This window comes from Copidosoma floridanum, unplaced genomic scaffold (genome assembly GCF_036245765.1).
Source record: "Copidosoma floridanum isolate Cflo_tuat_1 unplaced genomic scaffold, Cflo_Japanese_pri ptg000008l, whole genome shotgun sequence".
In the NCBI taxonomy this organism is placed as follows: Eukaryota; Metazoa; Arthropoda; class Insecta; order Hymenoptera; family Encyrtidae; genus Copidosoma; species Copidosoma floridanum.
The window spans coordinates 1,729,151-1,747,919 of NW_028321885.1; the positions used below are offsets into that span (position 1 = coordinate 1,729,151).

Consider the following 18,769-nt stretch of genomic DNA (forward strand, 5'->3'; position numbering starts at 1 on the left):
ATTATTTTACAGTCTTGGAAATCGTGTTTGACTGTCAAGAGAGTCTATCATGAAAATTGGGTGCTACAGTTTTTGACAATTAGAGATGACAATTTTGTTGAACTAAGACCTTCTATGAGCCAACGTGGAGATTAATGGTTATTTTGTCATAGGCACATTGCAGCTGACCTATTATTTTACATAGTGGAGGTTATGATTAATATTATTGTGAAAATCTCTATCAGTGTAGTTATACCCATAACTATTTTACAATTTTGTGAATAATATGTGTTAGTATAATTAACTATTTCTAACAGTTGTAAGTCCATTTTGAAGTATGATATTGTCTTTATCTAGAAAATACATAATGTAGAGGTAAATTTTAGCAAACATTAAAACGATATATCCAGCATTAAATCCAAAAGAGTTATTTAACATCCTGAGCTGAAGTGCTTTTATCAATCCAGGCTTAATATTTGTCCCTTTAAGAAATTTGAAATTACAGATATGCTGTTAAATGAGAGTGACGATCCCTCTAAATTTTTTGCACTATTTTTATAATTCTCTTAGATACAATATCTGATAAGCTGTCTATAAAATCTATGTATTTACAGCCTAAGAAAATTAGTTGACACTTGCTGAAGGGGAAGAATGTAAAAAAGCGAGTATAGGTCTATACAGCCAGTTGTCGTAACGCACAGCGTACTAGAGTAGTATTGAGCTAACAATCATAAATTGTTACCTATTATAAATAAAGAGTAGAGGTACTTGCTTTAGGTGATAAAGATATAGTAAATTGATAACTAACTAAGATTTTATTGGAAGGTAAGGCCTCTTAGCCTTTCAACCAAGATAACTGAATTTGGAGTGTTGGATCACTTATTTAGCTGCAGCAGAAGACCACAATCTTAGGGTGGCTTGCAATTCTTCAATATCCTTATCTAAAAATTACCCTATTTTAAGGAGCAACAAGTAGTAGGTTAGCATGATCATTGGCTTTTTTCTCAGGCAGCGCTAGTGGTGGGCTTGTAGACTGTAATGTGGATGACAGTGCGTAAATAGTAGCAAGCCTTAAACGTAGTAACGTGCCAGTGCCTTGGCTAGTTATGATTACTTTAATGCTGTTCAGTTTTGTACCTGAATATTTGCCGACAAACCTTTTCTAAATTCAAATTGCGTCACGTTCGTTATTCTTATATTAAAGTTGAAGTAATTTTCCGATCATACGCCTTTATCATCGCGTACATTTGCAATGCCCAAGAGACCGTTTTACCTTTACTCTTGTACCTTTATTTAGCAATGTACTAGAAGTTTCTACTTTAACTTTTGTCTCTATAAATATTGCTCTGCGAGCATAGTAAGTTAGTTAGCGCGCCGCGGCGGCAGAGAAAGCTTCTTTCCGCTTGCCTTCACTTGAGCACATTTTCATAATTTAAGCACTGTAAATATATTGTATATATTTTTATTGCACATTTGCGTTACATTTATTTTGCCGTAAACCACTTCCACCTCCACACGACTGAACTGGATTGGGAGCAGCATAAACCCCTTCCCTCGTGAACAATTTTTGGTAGCAGAGCGTGGTTCCAGGGACCGACGGTCAGTGCAGGAGTGGATATGTGCTAGTGCTCAGTGAAGCCTTGAATTTTGCCTTCACCATTTGATGCCGTGTAGGTGAACGCGCTCTCGCGAAGCTGCAGTAGTGAGTCATTCAAGGAATCAGAGTGTGTGCATGCTCTCCGTGCTTGAATTTGCCAAGGCGGGCGGTCGTTAGCTGCCAACACTCAGCCCTATTATTAAGCGCTTCATCGCGACATTGACTGCGTCATGGCAGACGTCAAGGAACTCAAAATTTTACTTAAGCGTCAACAGGAGTTGTACAAAAGCATTAGCAATGCTTACGAAAACCTCAAGAAGCGCGGCAAGGATAAGTTCACTCGTGCAATTATCGAGAGCCGTATACAGCAACTACGAATAAACTGGGATGACTTCAAGGACACTCATCTCAGGATTCTCAACATTGCTCCAGACGATACTAAGGACATCGGCTATTTCAATGAAGACAGCTACGAAATCGCCGAAGAAGCTTACCTCGATTCGGCAGCTAATTTGGCTGAACAGCTCGGAAAACTTCCTGCATCGCCCGCATCAGACCCAGCTCCTGTTCCACCAGCTAACTCTCGCAACCTGCCGTCCATTGCTGTGCCCACATTTTCCGGACATTTCAACGACTGGCTCGAGTTTAAGGATCTGTTCTCTGCGATCATAGTCAACGATTCTCGACTTTCCAACGTCGAGAAGCTTCAGCACCTCAAGACGCATGTGCAAGGCGAGGTGGCTGAATTGTTGAGGACGATCCAGGTAATCGACGCCAACTTCGAGGCTGCATGGAAAAGGTTGGAGGATCATTATGCAAACAAGCGGCGCTTGGTTGCCGCGCTAACTCGTGATTTGCTAGCCGCGCCGGCTGTAAGCAACGAATCGCCGCTCGAACTCAAGGCATTGCTCAGTGGCACTGTAAATGCCTTGGCTGCACTTAAACAGCTTAAGCGTCCGACGGACCAGTGGGATGACTTGGTGGTCGCTGTTACAGCTCGGAAACTCGACGCTCGAACTTTCCGAGAATGGGAGTCATCGCTCAGCAGTACCCACGAGCCTCCTGCACTTGAAACGCTCGTGCGTTTCATTGAACAACGCATCTCGATGCTCGAGATCGTCGCGTCTTCTACAGAGAAGGCAACACGGAAGAAGGACAAGACGGCGTCTTCTACTTCGCACGCATATGCCGCCTTTACGGAGAAATGCCGCTTTCGCCAAGGTGAGCATTTCATACTACGCTGTGCCGATTTCAAAGCAAAATCGCCACATGAACGCAAACAGTTTGTTGAGGCCAAGAACATGTGCTATAATTGCCTTGGTGCTCACAAACTCGCAAGCTGCAAATCAAGCAAACGATGCCTAACTTGCAACGGGCATCACCATACGCTGCTGCACGAGAATTCTGCCACTACAGTGCATCTTGCATCTTCTGCATGGCCTGCTACACTCACGAAAGGGAGTCGCGTATCCTGTCATTGGATGGCATCGCCAGACTCTTCAAACACTACGCTGTTGCCTACTGCGCTCGTCCGAATTCAAGGCCCGGACGGACGCACACTCATCGCTCGTGCCATGCTCGACAACTGCTCTCAGCGATCCTTTGTTGCAAAGAGCCTGCTAAGTAAACTTCGCCAGGAATATGAAGAGGCCAGCATGGAGGTCATTGGCATCGGTGGCATCAAGACTCCGCGAGTTCATGGAAAAACTTACCTTACACTCGCCTCCATGTTTAGCGACGGGAAGCTCACGTGCGAAGCTCTAGTGCTCTCGCTTATATCCAGCTACAGGTCAGGAAACTTCAAGCTTCCAGGCGACTGGAAGTATATACAGGGTTTGGAGCTTGCAGACGACTTTCGAGCCGATCTGACGGAAATCGAGTTGCTGCTAGGAGCTGATGTGCTTCCACGAGTTCTTCAAGAGGGCTTACGCATCGGACTACCTGGGACACCCATGGCCCAGCGCACCATATTCGGCTGGACGCTTTCCGGTCCATTACATTATTGACATTTTCAAAATACAGACTCTAAGTTTGTTTTACATAAGTGCAGTGCTAATTGTTAATACTCCGTTTACCCCGAACCGTAGTATGGCGGGCGGTATGTTCAGTTTTGTACCTGAATATTTCCCGACAAACCTTTTCTAAATTCAAATTGCGTCACGTTCGTTATTCTTATATTAAAGTTAAAGTAATTTTCCGATCATACGCCTTTATCATCGCGTACATTTGCAATGCCCAAGAGACCGTTTTACCTTTACTCTTGTACCTTTATTTAGCAATGTACTAGAAGTTTCTACTTTAACTTTTGTCTCTATAAATATTGCTCTGCGAGCATAGTAAGTTAGTTAGCGCGCCGCGGCGGCAGAGAAAGCTTCTCTCCGCTTGCCTTCACTTGAGCACATTTTCATAATTTAAGCACTGTAAGTATATTGTATATATTTTTATTGCACATTTGCGTTACATTTATTTTGCCGTAAACCACTTCCACCTCTACACGACTGAACTGGATTGGGAGCAGCATAAACATCTTCCCTCGTGAACAAATGCAAATGTTCATTTCATAGAAAAGTATACACAGATATGTCTTCATTATTATTTAGTTTAAAAAAAAAGCATACGCATTTTTCTCATATGGTGATGTGACCGATGATCACATGATATTGAAAATATATGTGTACGTGTGTTAGTGTTGGTTCTTGTGAGCCATATAATAAAATTAATAATTATAATAGGAGTAAATGTTGGTATTACTGACAATAATGCAATTACTGTCGCTTTAATAAAGTGACGAATAGTAGTTATCAATAATTAAATATTACGACTAAAAAAATATTACAGTGAACTAGATGTATAGCAGATAAAATTATCGTAGTTGCGTATAAAAAGTTTCATCATAAATTATTTACAATAATTAATTAATGTATGCAAGCTTGTTGACATTTAAAAAGTGTAGTCCATCGTATAAAATCAATGGGTTTCAAGAAACTTTTAATAAATACATCACCCGTAAATCACGTCCAAAATTTGTAGGCATATGAAGTCATAATTGTTGTTTCATAGTAATTCAACAAAGTATTTATTGATCACTTAGGTTTTATTTCATTTAAATAACAGTATTGCATACAGTTTCAGTACTTGTGATTATATTACTGTCATCGGCTTTCTTCAGCCTCGAGTGTGAAACATAACCTATTATTATATTATGTAAGCGTGACAAAATCGTTGTTTAGTTTATTGTTGTTGCGTTATTTTTTCCTACATATGTAAAGTATAAGCATCTACTAGGAAAATAAAAGGAAAAAAAATTCTTGCCTACTTAATTTTTTCAATTAAAATTTATTTTTTCGTATATAGGTACGTACTACTGCAGAAAAACAAAAAAAACTTATTCAGATCATGCTAGTATAATGAAAAAGCTATTGGTGCTTGTATTATAATAAAAATTTTTTTAAATAATCCCTAAGCATTATTTTCACTTATACGTTTAAAGTCCAAAAATGAAGAAAAAAAAAAAAAAAACTCATGCTTCTACTGGAAATACAGACATGCAAACAGTTACAATTTTGAGTTCAACTGAATCACAACTTAATTTTCCAAAGAAAATTTTGTAAAATATAATAATTAAACTACTAAACACAATCTTCAGATTCGATTTCTGAGTATCTACAGGGTCTAATAACAATATCTTTTACTTGAGTAGCAAAAGACAGAATAAAAAAATGCTTTTATCTGTTATATCTGGTCCTTTGTGGCAAGAAGCGGTTAAAAAAAACAGACCCAGAAATGTATCAAGGAGGAGAACGTTTTGTTGAAAAAACAGATTAAAGTTAAGAATCAGGAAAACAAGAAAAAAGAGCAAGAAAGAGACAGAAAAAAAAGCAGGAAGAAAAGTATTTGAAAAAGTAAAATAAAGATTGAAAAAGAAAAAAGTAAATGAGTAAAGTGACAACAACTAGTGGTATGATTTAAAGAAAAACATAAGTAAACAAAAACTAATGTATTAAAATAAAATAAAAAAGATTGTTTGACTAAACAAATGAGTAATTTGCAGAAGCAATCATACTCTGTAACTAATGTATAATTATTAATTTTTGTACGTGAAAGTTAAATGTTTTAGAAAAAAGTTATGTTATAAGCATTAAAGAGTTTAAGGTCTCAATAAAATTTTATTTTATAACTATTAACTATTTTAATAAATGAATTAATCTCACTTAATGTTTTTTTCTAATGATATAATTTTTATGATGATAGCATACAAGTCTCAATAACGTATGAACGACTTAAATAACAATAGCTCATTTAAAAAAAGAACTATTATTTCAGAATTTATAAATTAAATATTATTAATTTTTCTTACGTTAAACCATTTAATTGATAATAATCCAGTTTTACACTTTTAAAAAATCGAGATAATAGTAATTAAAGTAGTTGAAGTAATTGAAGCTGTGACAGTAATTCGGTATCAGTGAAACAAACACAATGGCAGTAATACCAGCATTTGGCTAATTGAATAAAGGCTTAATTATAATTATACTTTACAATTTTTATCATTTAAATGATTATTCTATGGTCACTGAGTACAAAAGCTTTTAATTAAACAAAAAATAAAGTTTGTATATTAATACATGCTTATGTTATAAGCTTTTACGTATGTCCTGAGCGAAAAAAGTGTCAGTAATACCTACATTTACCCCTATATGAGCTTGCGTGCTAACATGTTTAAAATGTACAATAAATCTAATATTTACTGTTCACTTAGAATTAGATGAAATGGACACTTAGAAGTAGCTGGACAACTTTAGCTATAGTATTGACCTATTTGACATTCTGCAGTAGGACGTTTGCTTTTGTCTTACTGCTCTTGTGCAGTATTATAGCTGCTTGGCATCCTTACAAGCACATTTGTCTATTTTAAGACTCAAGAATTTTGCTCTATTGGTCCATTTAAAATGTAGATAATACAGTTTATTATAAGTCAATTAATCTTTTACTCTAATGTTTTTTCAAATGATGTTGTCGCCATCAGGTTTCATCTTACAGTTGTAACGTCCCTTTCTCTTTTCTTTTGGTATTATTTTAGCAGTAAGCGCAAACTTTTCTTCGACCACTTTTATTGCTAATTATTGCTTGCTTATTTTCCACTACTTGCTTGATTTTTCTCACTTATCTGACTTGTGGTTTCGTAGGTGTCCCATTGATGTTTTCAGACTCTTCTTCTTTTGATGTACCATTGTGCTTAAAACCGATCTTATTAGGCTGTGTATCTTATGTATTTTTTTCTAACCCTTTAATCACTGCTACCTCTTCCATACCTGTTTACCGTCCTATTTACTCTCTAGTTCCATTTAAGTATAGTGTTCAAGGCTAGAGATAGTTTAACTAAATGTTATTTAAATAATTTTTGTCTAGGTTCAACTGCTTTGACCAAAACTGCTGTCCACAGAAACTGAATTACCAAAAATTTTGGGCATTAGCTACGGCATTACTTACTGTACTTTTAGTCTTATAGTGCTGTTTAACACGTGTTTATTTTCTGCACATTTGCCTACTCAGTGCATAATGACTTTTACCTTATTAAAGCTGTGATACTACTTAACTGGCTTTAATTACTAAATAGTTATCTCGTCAAGGCTGCGCTACTACACAGAAATATTTATCATGCTTTTTTTTTGAGTATTGACTTCATTAGTTTATTATACTTGGTGATTTATATATTTTTAAGAATAAAATATATATATATGTATATATATATATATATTCTTGTCTTTATTTTTTTAAATTTTGTAATCCTTCTGTTAAATTAATCTCTATTGCTCTGAAAGACTCATTAAGACAAATTTTTCGTATATTTTTACAATATTTTTATTTTTTTAGCCACCGTGTTGTGTATACTATTGTGAATTTTTTAATTCTAGTATGAGATTCATGTTTAGCGACCTCAAAAGCCTGTAGCTCACAAGTTGTTTATTTTTCCTATTTTTTAACATCTTTAGCCGCCACATTCAATCTGTTACATTAAACTTCGCATTAAAAATGCTTTATTCGTATTGAGCAATCCAAAAAACCTCTAGGGTCACAACTAAGTTTTTTTTTCGAAACATATTTTTAATTACTGGCCAAAGGAAAGTTTAAAGCTAGCCTAATGAGCTCTGCAAATGTAATAATTTTTGAAAATATTGACAAGTTTCGCTGTTATAATGAAAATAAGATCTTATGAAACTAGATTATGTATTACTAAGTACTTATGAATCATGATAATACTGAGAAAGTTAATACTTTGTTGTTTCGGAGTACAATATGTATCTTATTAAAGTGTTGCAATAACTGTAATGCAGATTTAGGATAGTAGTTGAAAACTTGACTTTTTTTGTTAATCTCATTACTTTTTAAATCATTTATTTTGTTTTTTAAGACTTTTTATTGTCTTACATATTTCAATTATGTTATATTATTAAACTGTTTTTCGTGAACAAAAATTCTTTTATAAGGCGACAAACGTGACAGTAGTCATAAGTCTTTATTGAATACATACAAAACATATGAAGCTCACCTAACCTTTTACTTAGATTAAACTGATTCTTGTTAAGGATATTTGAGACCTTATCTTTTATCTTTTTATCCTTACTCAAGCTCTTAAGTGCTACACTAATAAAAATTTTGATGAATAAAACAATATTTCTGTAACAGTTCATTGGTTGTATGACATTTCACTTAAATCTTTTAACATTTTTAATTAAAAATGATTAAAAAAACAAAAACCAATTGTTATTTTTCATAGGTAGCAATGTTAGGAGGTGCTGATGAGAACCTTGCTGAAGTCGCTTTTCAGTATGGGCGAAATATTGGATTGGCTTTTCAACTTGTTGATGATCTGTTGGATTTTGTTTCTTCTTCGGATACAATGGGAAAACCAACAGCTGCTGATTTACGACTAGGTCTTGCTACTGCACCCGTTCTCTTTGCTTGTAAACATGTATGTATTTATTAAAAATATATTTTTATTTTAATTATCTTCATTTTAGATACTACCAGTCAAAAATCAGGCTTTTAGTTATTTGTTAAAAAAAATATGTACCAAAAACTTGTCCCAAATTTAACTTTTTTGAACTTATTTCATTGTGATAACTGCTTAGTTTTGTTAGTCTAAGATTTAATAATGACCTTGAAATAAGTTAAAATTTTTTTATTTTACTTTCATACAATATTTGATAAGCAAAGACTTTACGATGAAAACTCTTCCTAACTCTGAAATACTATGTCGTTTTTTATAGACAAAAATTTAGCATAAGTTGAGTTATGATTGTTAAGGTAAAATAAATATTGTAATGAACAACTTTACAAATTTCTTAATAATTTTTGTTATTTTTAAATTTGGTTAACTAACCTAAAAGACCAGCTTATGTTTGTCCACTGGTAGATTACGAGGTAGTACTAAGTGCTAGTCGTAAAGTCCAAAAATGAAATCCGTCATAAAGTACTTTACTATGCCTGTTAAATCTTTGCATGGCTAATAAGGTATAACTGCGCCAAGTATACCCTGATAGAAAGTTAGAGTTAATCCAACAGATAAGTTAATCATTTATACTTTTTATCCCTGCTCTGTTATCGCTTATTTGTTAAATTATTTTCATGGTATTTTTATGTTTATGTAGAAACCACAGTTTTACGTGATGGCATGTACAATACATTTGAAATAAATTATAACATCTCCAATCATCTAAAACTTGTTGAGTTTTATGGAATCCAATATAAAAAATGAACGACAGTTTGGTTGGTTGAGCAGGGCTATTCATTATTATAATGTATTACATTTATCCGATGTTTTGGCAATTGAGTATTGCCATTATAAGAGACTTCTTACAATAAAAACAAAATTCAATATAAAAAAGATGTAAAAAAGGGTTGCTCTTAGTGTCTTACTGGCAAAAATTTTTTTGAAAAATAAAATGAATCGTTAAGTCCTATCATTGCACATGCAGCCCTTCCTGGCTAAACAATACATTAAAAATATCAATTACATTTCTAGGCATAGATAAAGAAAAAGTGTACATACAGATACGTATAAATTACTTATTCACAAATGCAACAAAGTAAAAGTCATATAGCAGTTTAAGAAAAAATGTGTAAGCCATTTTAAGCATTAAAGTTGAAATACGAAAAAAATTTTTAAATGTAAGAACTGTACATAGTAAATATAATAAAACTTTATAATTATAGTGTTATTTACTAACATTACATTTTTTATTGACATTATTACTGTAAATTGAGATAAAAATAAACTACACTCGACCTAGAGAATAGCTCGTTCCGAGGTTACGACAACCCGGTTCGATCACGAGAGTACTTGGCCATTACGAAACGCCTTCGATCACGAGCTACCTCACGCATCAACTTGATGACGAGAACACACACTACACATCCTCTCTTGGTCCGCAGGGTGTCCTACCAGCGGCCTCACCAGCTGGTCTGCCGAGTCTCAGATAATGCTGCGAACGCGCACACTTACTATCGCAGAGAGTCCTACCGTCGGCCTCACCCACCAGTTTACCGAGTCTCAGACAACGCTGCAAATATTTACACGCACACACACACATACACATTCTACGACATCCTACCGCAGCGGACAGTCGACCTCTTGCCGACTGCCAAGACTCAGACAACGCTTTGCTTTGAATACCCACACACACACACTCTCTCATGCAGTGCTACAGTTTCCCGTCATTTCGAATGCATCGACTCACTCGCAATGCAAGCAATCACGCCCACCAAGCTCTTTTCCCCAACCCGAACGTCTTCCTCTCAAACAAACTAACTCTCTCTCTCTCTCTCTCTCTCTCTCACTCTTTTAGCAACCTCGCTGAACCCCCACCTGCGTACACGTCTTAATCTCCTCCTCAACCACGCAGAAAACCATAGTACCGGCAACCACACACGCTCTTATCTTACCCTTACCCTTGACACATCTTACACTCGCACAACCTCACCTCGGCGCTATGTCCCTCTCCCTCTCTTCCCCACTGATCGCTAACCTTACCACGCACTACGCGAAATACCTCCAGACCACCATCTCCAGGGTAGATGTCGGAGTCGTCTCCTCGCGATGTCGATCCAGCACCTCGTAAATGCGTAGTCTCAGGCCCGGCTGTGGATGATGCCTCACATAAATCGCCATGAGCTGGTGATAGACGTAGGTTGGCTGACGTCTCGATGGTGCACACGCTCTACATCCTTCCCTGTCAAAGGCCCGTCAAGGAGTCCTCTAAGTCTCGCTGCTCGTGTCCTACTGCCGCGACATCTCTTCTATCTCTTTCTTTTCCCTACTTCTCTCATACGACCTAGCTCGCACACGTCTCGTTTTCCCCCTTAACTACACGTATTTACACAAACTCCCAATATTCCCGGCGCATTACAATTTTTCAAATGACACTAAAAATACAATCAATAATTACAATAATCGCTAAAAATCGTCACTCATCTGTTTTTCCACCAATCTACCGATTCACACTAAAATGTACACATACAAATATGTCTGCGCACACAGTATTAACTTTAACACCACTTATATCTCTTTAATTACACATTTCTTCTATTTATTCTCGCTTTTCCCGCTTGCGCTTCTCTTTTCTCGTCTTACTGGCTATATGTCTCTGTCGTTCTCTCCTCTTTCTTTGCATGAAACATAATGAAACACAAACATTAGTACACAGGGCATTAAAACGAGCACTCTTAGAACCAGTGATGCCATTCCTCTCAGAGCAGAGTTCAGTACTCTAGGCTGTAATGCCAGACGAAACGGCATCTCGCTCAAAGCAGAGCTTAGTATTCTAGAAACCCGCAGGCTATAGGCCACTGCTACTAGAGTATAGTTTGAAAGAGTCTGTACCCCAGTTCCCCTACTCCTACTCTCCCTCTCCATGTACTGTGCATCATTACGCCAAGCCCACTCGAACAGCTTATATATTACATCTGTACCACCTTAAACATATCATGCCGTAGCCAAGTGGTTCTGCGTATTTTTTTTTTACAGCTACTGTCTTAGTACATTTATTTATTAAAATTAATTTATGCTTTCAAAAATTGTATTGACAATTAATGTTTATTTGAGTTTTATAAATTGAGGGCGCTAAAAAAAGTCGTAGTTAATTATTACAAGTATAAAAAGACAAGATTATACTAGATTATTTATATTATAAGCGCTTGTTAAATAAAAATGTCAATTAATAATCAAGCACCTTTAACGATACAATCCAGTGTGTTCTAGTCTTTTCTATTTTGATTTATTATTGTGTTAGTTAATTAACAAGCGCTTAAAACATAAATGACCGAGTAGATTCGAGTCTTTTAATTTGTAATAAATTAAATGTTAATTAACAATGAAGCCCAATAAAAAATTAATCATGTGTGCTTGAGACTTGTTTGTTAATTGTAAATAATAATGCTAATTACCTATTAAGGGTTTCGATTTAACTACGCATAGCTGTTGTTTTTATTTATTTTTCTATGATATTTATATATTGTATGGATAAATTCTCATGTTAATATTGTAATTCATTAACATCGTTACTTCTGAAAAGTTTTAGTAATGTTGATCAATAATTAAATGCCTTTTTTTTAAGAACGCTGAACACGAGACTATTTTCATTAGCAATGATTACAACAAATTGTTATTAAGAAAAATGTGAAATTAAAGTATAATAGTAAAGCTTTTCCGTTTTAATAACGAAATGTGCTTTTTTTTTTATTTAAATAAGTAACAGTACAAATTTATATAGAGATGCCTTGACTAAGTGATAATTTACAACTGATATTTAGTAACAATCAAGCAAAATTTATCATATAATTCTGTTTATTTGACTTTATTTATGTTACGAACTCCAAAACTTACTATTATTTACAACTGTAATATGAAACAAGTACTTAAAACTGTTTGTTAACCTATCTCTAAGTTTTTACTGTTAGTTAATTAGAACTGTTTTTAAAAAAGTTATCGGAACCATGTAAGGCAGTGCACAAGAATTCTTTTATAAAATTTTATTCTGTATCAATTATTTATTGCATTTACAACCAATAATAGTAATAATGTTAATACTTACCATCTAACATTAAAGAAGGAGCTTGGTTATTCATAAATATTACTGTCAGTTTTCAAAATATTGAGACGTAAATAAATCACAATATTTATGTGACAAAATATCCATGCAACATGCAAATATTATACATAAGCCCAAATACATGATTGCAATGCATTGTTGAATCGAGATTCCTCACGTAATAATTAGTTTTATTTAAAATAATTAAAAAGACGAAAGTGCCTTGAATTATTTCTTTAAACATTGGGAGACTAAAGCGTACTAGATCATTTGGTTAAACGTAGTTGTTTAGTTACTAACATCATTATAATTTTATATGTAGAAGATTTTAGTATAATACATGATTCTGTTTCAGGTGCTTGATTATTAATCGACATTTTTGATGATTACAAGTGTAAAAAGACAAGATCGTACTGGGTCATTTATGTTATAAGTGGGTTTCAATTAACTAATATCACAATAAATTAAAATGGGGAGGACTTGAGCGTACTGGATAATTATGTTTAAGGTGCTTGTGTAATAATTAATATCTTAGTTAATTTAAGATGCAAAGAGTAGAATATACTGGGTCAACTTGTTATAAGCACTTGTTTGTTTACTAATATCATGATAAATTAAAATTGTCAAGACCTAGGCCTACTTAAACATTCCTGTAAAGGTGCTTGTTTATTAGTTGAATTTAATTTAAATTATTTTAAACGAAAACACACGAGCTACTTGTTTAATAAATGGTATTGTTTATTTTAAAATCGAAAGACTTGAGTACGCTAAGTATTTTAGTTAAAGCTGTTTGCTTATAATCAAACGTTGTTCTTGGATTATTTAGTTTAAGGCGTTAGTTTATTAATTGATATCATTAATTAGAAGTACAGGGAGAATTGCATCAGTTGTTATTGTTCATCAAAATTTAGTGAGTATTATTGATCTTTATTTAGAGGTGTCACTACTGTTAATTAAAATGCAGCTAGTATTGTTAGTTTTTCACAGACACAACGATAAAATCATTTTTTTTTGGAGCCGTCAATTTATAAAATTGAAATAAAAATTAATTGTCAATGCAGTTTTTGAAAGCATAAATGAACAAAAACGATTCAAACCTGCTGGGGGTCAGATTCAAGGGTCAAATAAACACACAGTGGATGTGAAACAGTAAATAGATTTTTTTTATAACAGTCGGAACGTGTGACGTAGTTAAAGGTGCGGGGCGATCTATTCACGCAGCAGGCGGGCACTCGCCAGCTGGGCGACGTCGTTAGTTCTAGTGTTCTTTGCTAGTTACGCGATCGACACACGTCAGCATGGGCGTGTATATAATATAAAAGTACGGCTATTGCCGAAGACGCGGCAAGTCGAATACATGGAAACAACATTATGATACAAGGTCCAGATACATGTGTTACAACAGTCCTTCTACTTAAGTGTTTTCGGCACGCGCTCAATAACATTTAATTTGTTACGCAAGAATTCAAATTTTTCGGCACTAAGCGCTTTCGTCAAAATATCGGTGTACTGTTCGCGTGTGTTTACATACTGTGAATTTATTATATTTTCTCGTAGCCTTCCTCAAATAAATTGGTATCGGACATCGATGTGCTTTGACCTTCTGTTAAATTCTTGATTCCTTGTTAAACGAATGAAACTTTGGTTATTAATATTTAACGTAGTTGGGGTCTCACATCGATGTCCGGTATCATGCAATAGTTTTCGCAACCAGACAGCCTTCTTAGTCGCCTCACACGCCGCAAAAAACTCTGCTTTAGTAGTGCTGAGAGAGACGCTTGCCTGTGGTTTTGAAGACCATGCTAAACAACCCCCACTCAGAGTAAATAGGTAACCGCTCATCGACCGACGTGTATCAAGATCTGTGACATAGTCAGCATCAGAGTACCTGACAAGTGAATCTCATTTACGATCGGTATGAAAGAGTATTCCAAAATCGCGCGTACCTTTTACATATCGCAAGATACGCTTCGCCGCATTCCAGTGCGATTCTTCATAGTTATCGAGATACCTGCTTACAACTCCGACGGAGTACGCTATATCCGGTCGTGAGACTAAGGCTAAGAATAAAAGCGAGCCGACTAATTCGCGATAGTATGGTGCGTTCAGCGTGCCCGACTCAGGGCGCGAGTTAACAAGTCTCACGTGCGGGTCAGCTGGTGTTTTAACAGAGTAAGCGTCTGTCATTTTGAACTTTCGCACAAGTTTATCGACGTATAGCCCTTGGCTTACAAAAATAGAATTTTTATTTTGGGCTATTTCCATTCCGACAAAGTAGTTTAGTTCGGCACTGGTTATCTCAAAGTTGTTTTTGAAAACTTTAACAACATTATTTAGCGTATTCATATTTTTCTCAAAAATTAGGCCATCGTCGACATACAAAGCACGATATACCTTTTCCGTTTCGAAAATTCCCGTGTAAATACACTTGTCTGCATTACTTTGAACAAAACCTAGGTCTTTTACAAAACTGTCAAATTTTTCGTTCAAGCACCGCCCTGATTGCTTTAGCCCGTATATTGCCTTTCTTAATTTTAATGCTATGTTTTTACCTTTTAATTCTAACCCGTCGGGAACTTTCGTGTCAATTGATTCTTTTAATTCGCTGTTTAAGTAGGCCGTACTAACGTCAAATTGGACATACTTTAAGTTCTCTTGCACGGATATTGCGAGCAGGGTTCGCACGGACTCAAAACGTACAACGGGAGAAAAAATATCTTGGTAGTCTATGCCCATCTCTTGCGAGAAACCCTGTGCGCACAGGCGCGCCCTATACCTCGAAATGTTTTGATCATTGGGAGCCTTAATTTTGAAAACCCACTTAAATCCTACGGCTTTTCGTCCCCTAGGTAATTCGGTTATTTCCCACGTTTTATTTTTCTCATGAGCGATCAGTTCCTGTTTAATAGCGTCCATCCATAAATTAGCATCCTCGCGAGTCACAGCCTCTCTGTAGCTGGACGGTTTCTCACAAGCCACAAAGCACGCCTGATACGCACTGGAGGGCGTATGTTCTCGCGGGTACGCAAAGCGTATGGTTTACTTCCCCCCTCCGCCCGACTCTCGCCACTCGTGCCTTCCTGTGTCTCGTTAACAGTGGGTACCCTATCAAGTTCACCACTGCACTGCATGCCCTGACCAGGCAACTTGCCGTCAGCATTATCATTCGTAAAATGGTTCGCGTTATCCATGCAAATAGGGAACTGCGCGCTATTATTATTAATATTTGAATTACAAGAATTTTGCTCCTTGAATCTTACATTTTTCGAAATAGATACCCGCCCGGTTTTTGAGTTAAAGAGTCGGTTATTGTTAGAATCATTCTGGTAACCAACGAAGACTAATCTTTCCGATTTGCTGTCCCACTTGCCTCGAAGCGCATCAGGGGTTAGAGCGTAAGCCTCACATCCGAACGTGCGTAAGTGAGAAACATTTGGTTCCTCGCCCACCCATATTTCGAAAGGCGTGACAGTATCAGAACGAGCACCAATAATTCTGTTTAAAACATAAGTTGCTGAGTTAACCGCTTCAGCCCTAAGACGCGGAGGAAAGTTTTTAGCTAAGAGCATCGTTCGCGCGCTTTCAACAACTGTTCTCATTTTGCGTTGAGCGCGACCATTTTGCTGCGGTGTATACGGTGCAGATGTGAGAAACTTGATGCCTCGGGCTTCGAAAAACTCTTTTGTGTTGCTGTTTGTGTATTCTGTCCCATTGTCAGCTCGGAAAACTTTCATGTCTTTAACAAATTGATTTTTTAATAGATTTGCAAATTTTACTATGTGTTCAAAAGTGTCACTCTTATGCTTAAAGAAGTAAACTGTGCGGAAGCCAGATGCCTCATCCTTAAACCGAAGAAAGAACTTTGCTCCATTAATGGAGGGAATTTGCATTGGACCACACAGGTCTGAAAAAATAATTTCACCGGGGACAATGTTGTCATTACTCTATATCTTTTCAAAAGGGGCCTTAAACTGCTTTCCAAACTGGCAAGGTTCACAGAAGAACTCGGTTCTGTTTTGAACGGATATACCTAAAACCGCATTACTCTCTATCATTGTTGCTATACAATTTGTATTTATGTGACCAAAACGCTCGTGCCATACTTGTAACAGGACGGTGCCAGCAACATGAGCTTCACAGGCAATGTTGGTTTTTATAAAAAGACGTGTCAGGTTGTTATTCAACTTTACACGGTGCGCCATTAAGGCATTATTTTTCGAAAAGATATCAGCCGTATTTCCATTCAAAGTGACAGAAAAACCGTTTGACGTTAAGACGCCCGTAGACAACAAATTTCTTTTAAAGTGAGGGATATTCCACACGTCGTTAATCGTACCTCCTAGCCACTTACTATTTACAGACCGCTTAATACGAATCTTGCCGTGGCCCTCGACTTGTTTTTCTGCGTCGACACCAAGGTAAACAGACTCGCCTCGGTGCTGCTCAAATTTCCAAAACGACTCCCGACGACAACATATATATCGTGACGCGGCGCTGTCGAGAAGCCAATACTCTGATTCATCTTTCTGGTAAAGTCAGTTAAAGTCATACGAAGACGAGCTTACACTCAAAGCCTGAGATTTTTAAAATGACACGAACGCACTATTTTGCAAGTGATCTGGATTTTCTGAACCTATATTAGATTCTTTATTGGCTTTTCGCGCGCATTTATTTGCAAAACAGTATCTCGAAATGTGCCTGAGCTTATTACAAAAATTGCAAATTATACCACCCTCTTGGGTTAAGCCGCTCGCAGAACGCTGACTTCCTTAGTTCAGTGCTCCTTTGTTCAAAGATATGTTTTTTGGCGTCTGTATCATCCGGCTTCTGTTCTTTATCTTCAACGATGTTCAGCAGTTCGTATGCCACGAACACAGTTTTCATCTGGAACTTCCAGAGCTGAAAATTTTGACCGTTGAAGCACTGAATATTTTTAATGTTGATCGGGTCGGCCATTTTGAGACTAGCGCAAAAGCGCTCACTACACTGCTCGAACTCGTGTGCACGATAGAAATTTAGCACAAAGAGTTTTTAAAGTCCCGACTATTCACTGGAGGTGCCTGGGCCCATAACCTGTTGGGGGTCAGATTCAAGGGTCAAATAAACACACAGTGGATGTGCAACAGTAAATAGATTTATTTGATAATAGTTGGAACGTGTGACGTAGTTAACGGCGCGGGGCGATCTATTTACGCAGCAGGCGGGCACTCGCCAGTAGAGCGACGTCGTTAGTTCTAGTGTTTCTCGCTAGTTACGCGATCGACACACGTCAGCATGGGCGTGTATATAATATAAAAGTACGGCTATTACCGAAGACGCGGCAAGTCGAATTCATGGAAACAATATTATGATACAAGGTCAAGATACATGTATTACAACAAAACCACTTGGCTACAGCGTTATGTATTTAAGGTGTTACAGATGGAATATATAAGCTGTTTGAGCGGGCTTGGAGTAGCCATGCGCATCACATAGAGAGGGAGAGTAAAAGTAGGGGAACTGGGGTGGAGCCCCTTTTGGGCTGTACTCTAGTAGCACCAGCCTATATAGCCCGCGAGTCTCGAGAATACTAAACTCTGCTTTAAGCGGTATGCCGTTCCGTCTGGCATCTCAGCTTAGAACCACCAATTTTCATTTAGTAGTGCTGGAATTTAAGGCATTAAATAAAATAGATTTAGAAGAGAGTTTGCTAAAATAATTTTTATTTTGGCTTTTAATAATTAGTTTACTAAAGAGCATGATGGAAGTAAATTACACTCTAAATAACAGACTTTATAGATAAAATAAGGAATAAGCTTTGCTAATTTATTTGTGACATTTGCACATTTTAAATTGAATATTAATGACGTAAATAATGTTGTATCAATTCTGTGATATTACCTTAGTACAATTCTAACATTTACATATCTTTATTGTGCATCAACCGTAATGATTCAAATGGTTAACAAATGATTTCTGTGACTGCGATATGACTTTTACTTTCTTGCATTTTTGACTAAGTAATTTGTACGCATGTGTAAATCTTTTTTATATTTATTTTTGTTTTTATAGTAACAAAATATCAGACGAATGGTGGATTTTTCACTAACGAATGCTCCTGCTT

The 18,769-nt window shown here is 36.3% G+C and overlaps 1 protein-coding gene across 2 annotated transcripts in view; it reads left to right on the forward strand.

Moving 5' to 3' along the window:
• Positions 1-18,769, forward strand: part of qless (decaprenyl diphosphate synthase subunit 1 qless) — a 698,431-nt gene that overhangs the window by 621,265 nt on the left and 58,397 nt on the right. For both annotated transcript variants that reach the window (XM_089589211.1, XM_089589210.1), the window contains exon 7: positions 8,355-8,549. In XM_089589211.1, coding sequence (XP_089445337.1) covers positions 8,355-8,549 — 195 coding nt within the window. The remainder of the gene's footprint in view (positions 1-8,354; positions 8,550-18,769) is intronic.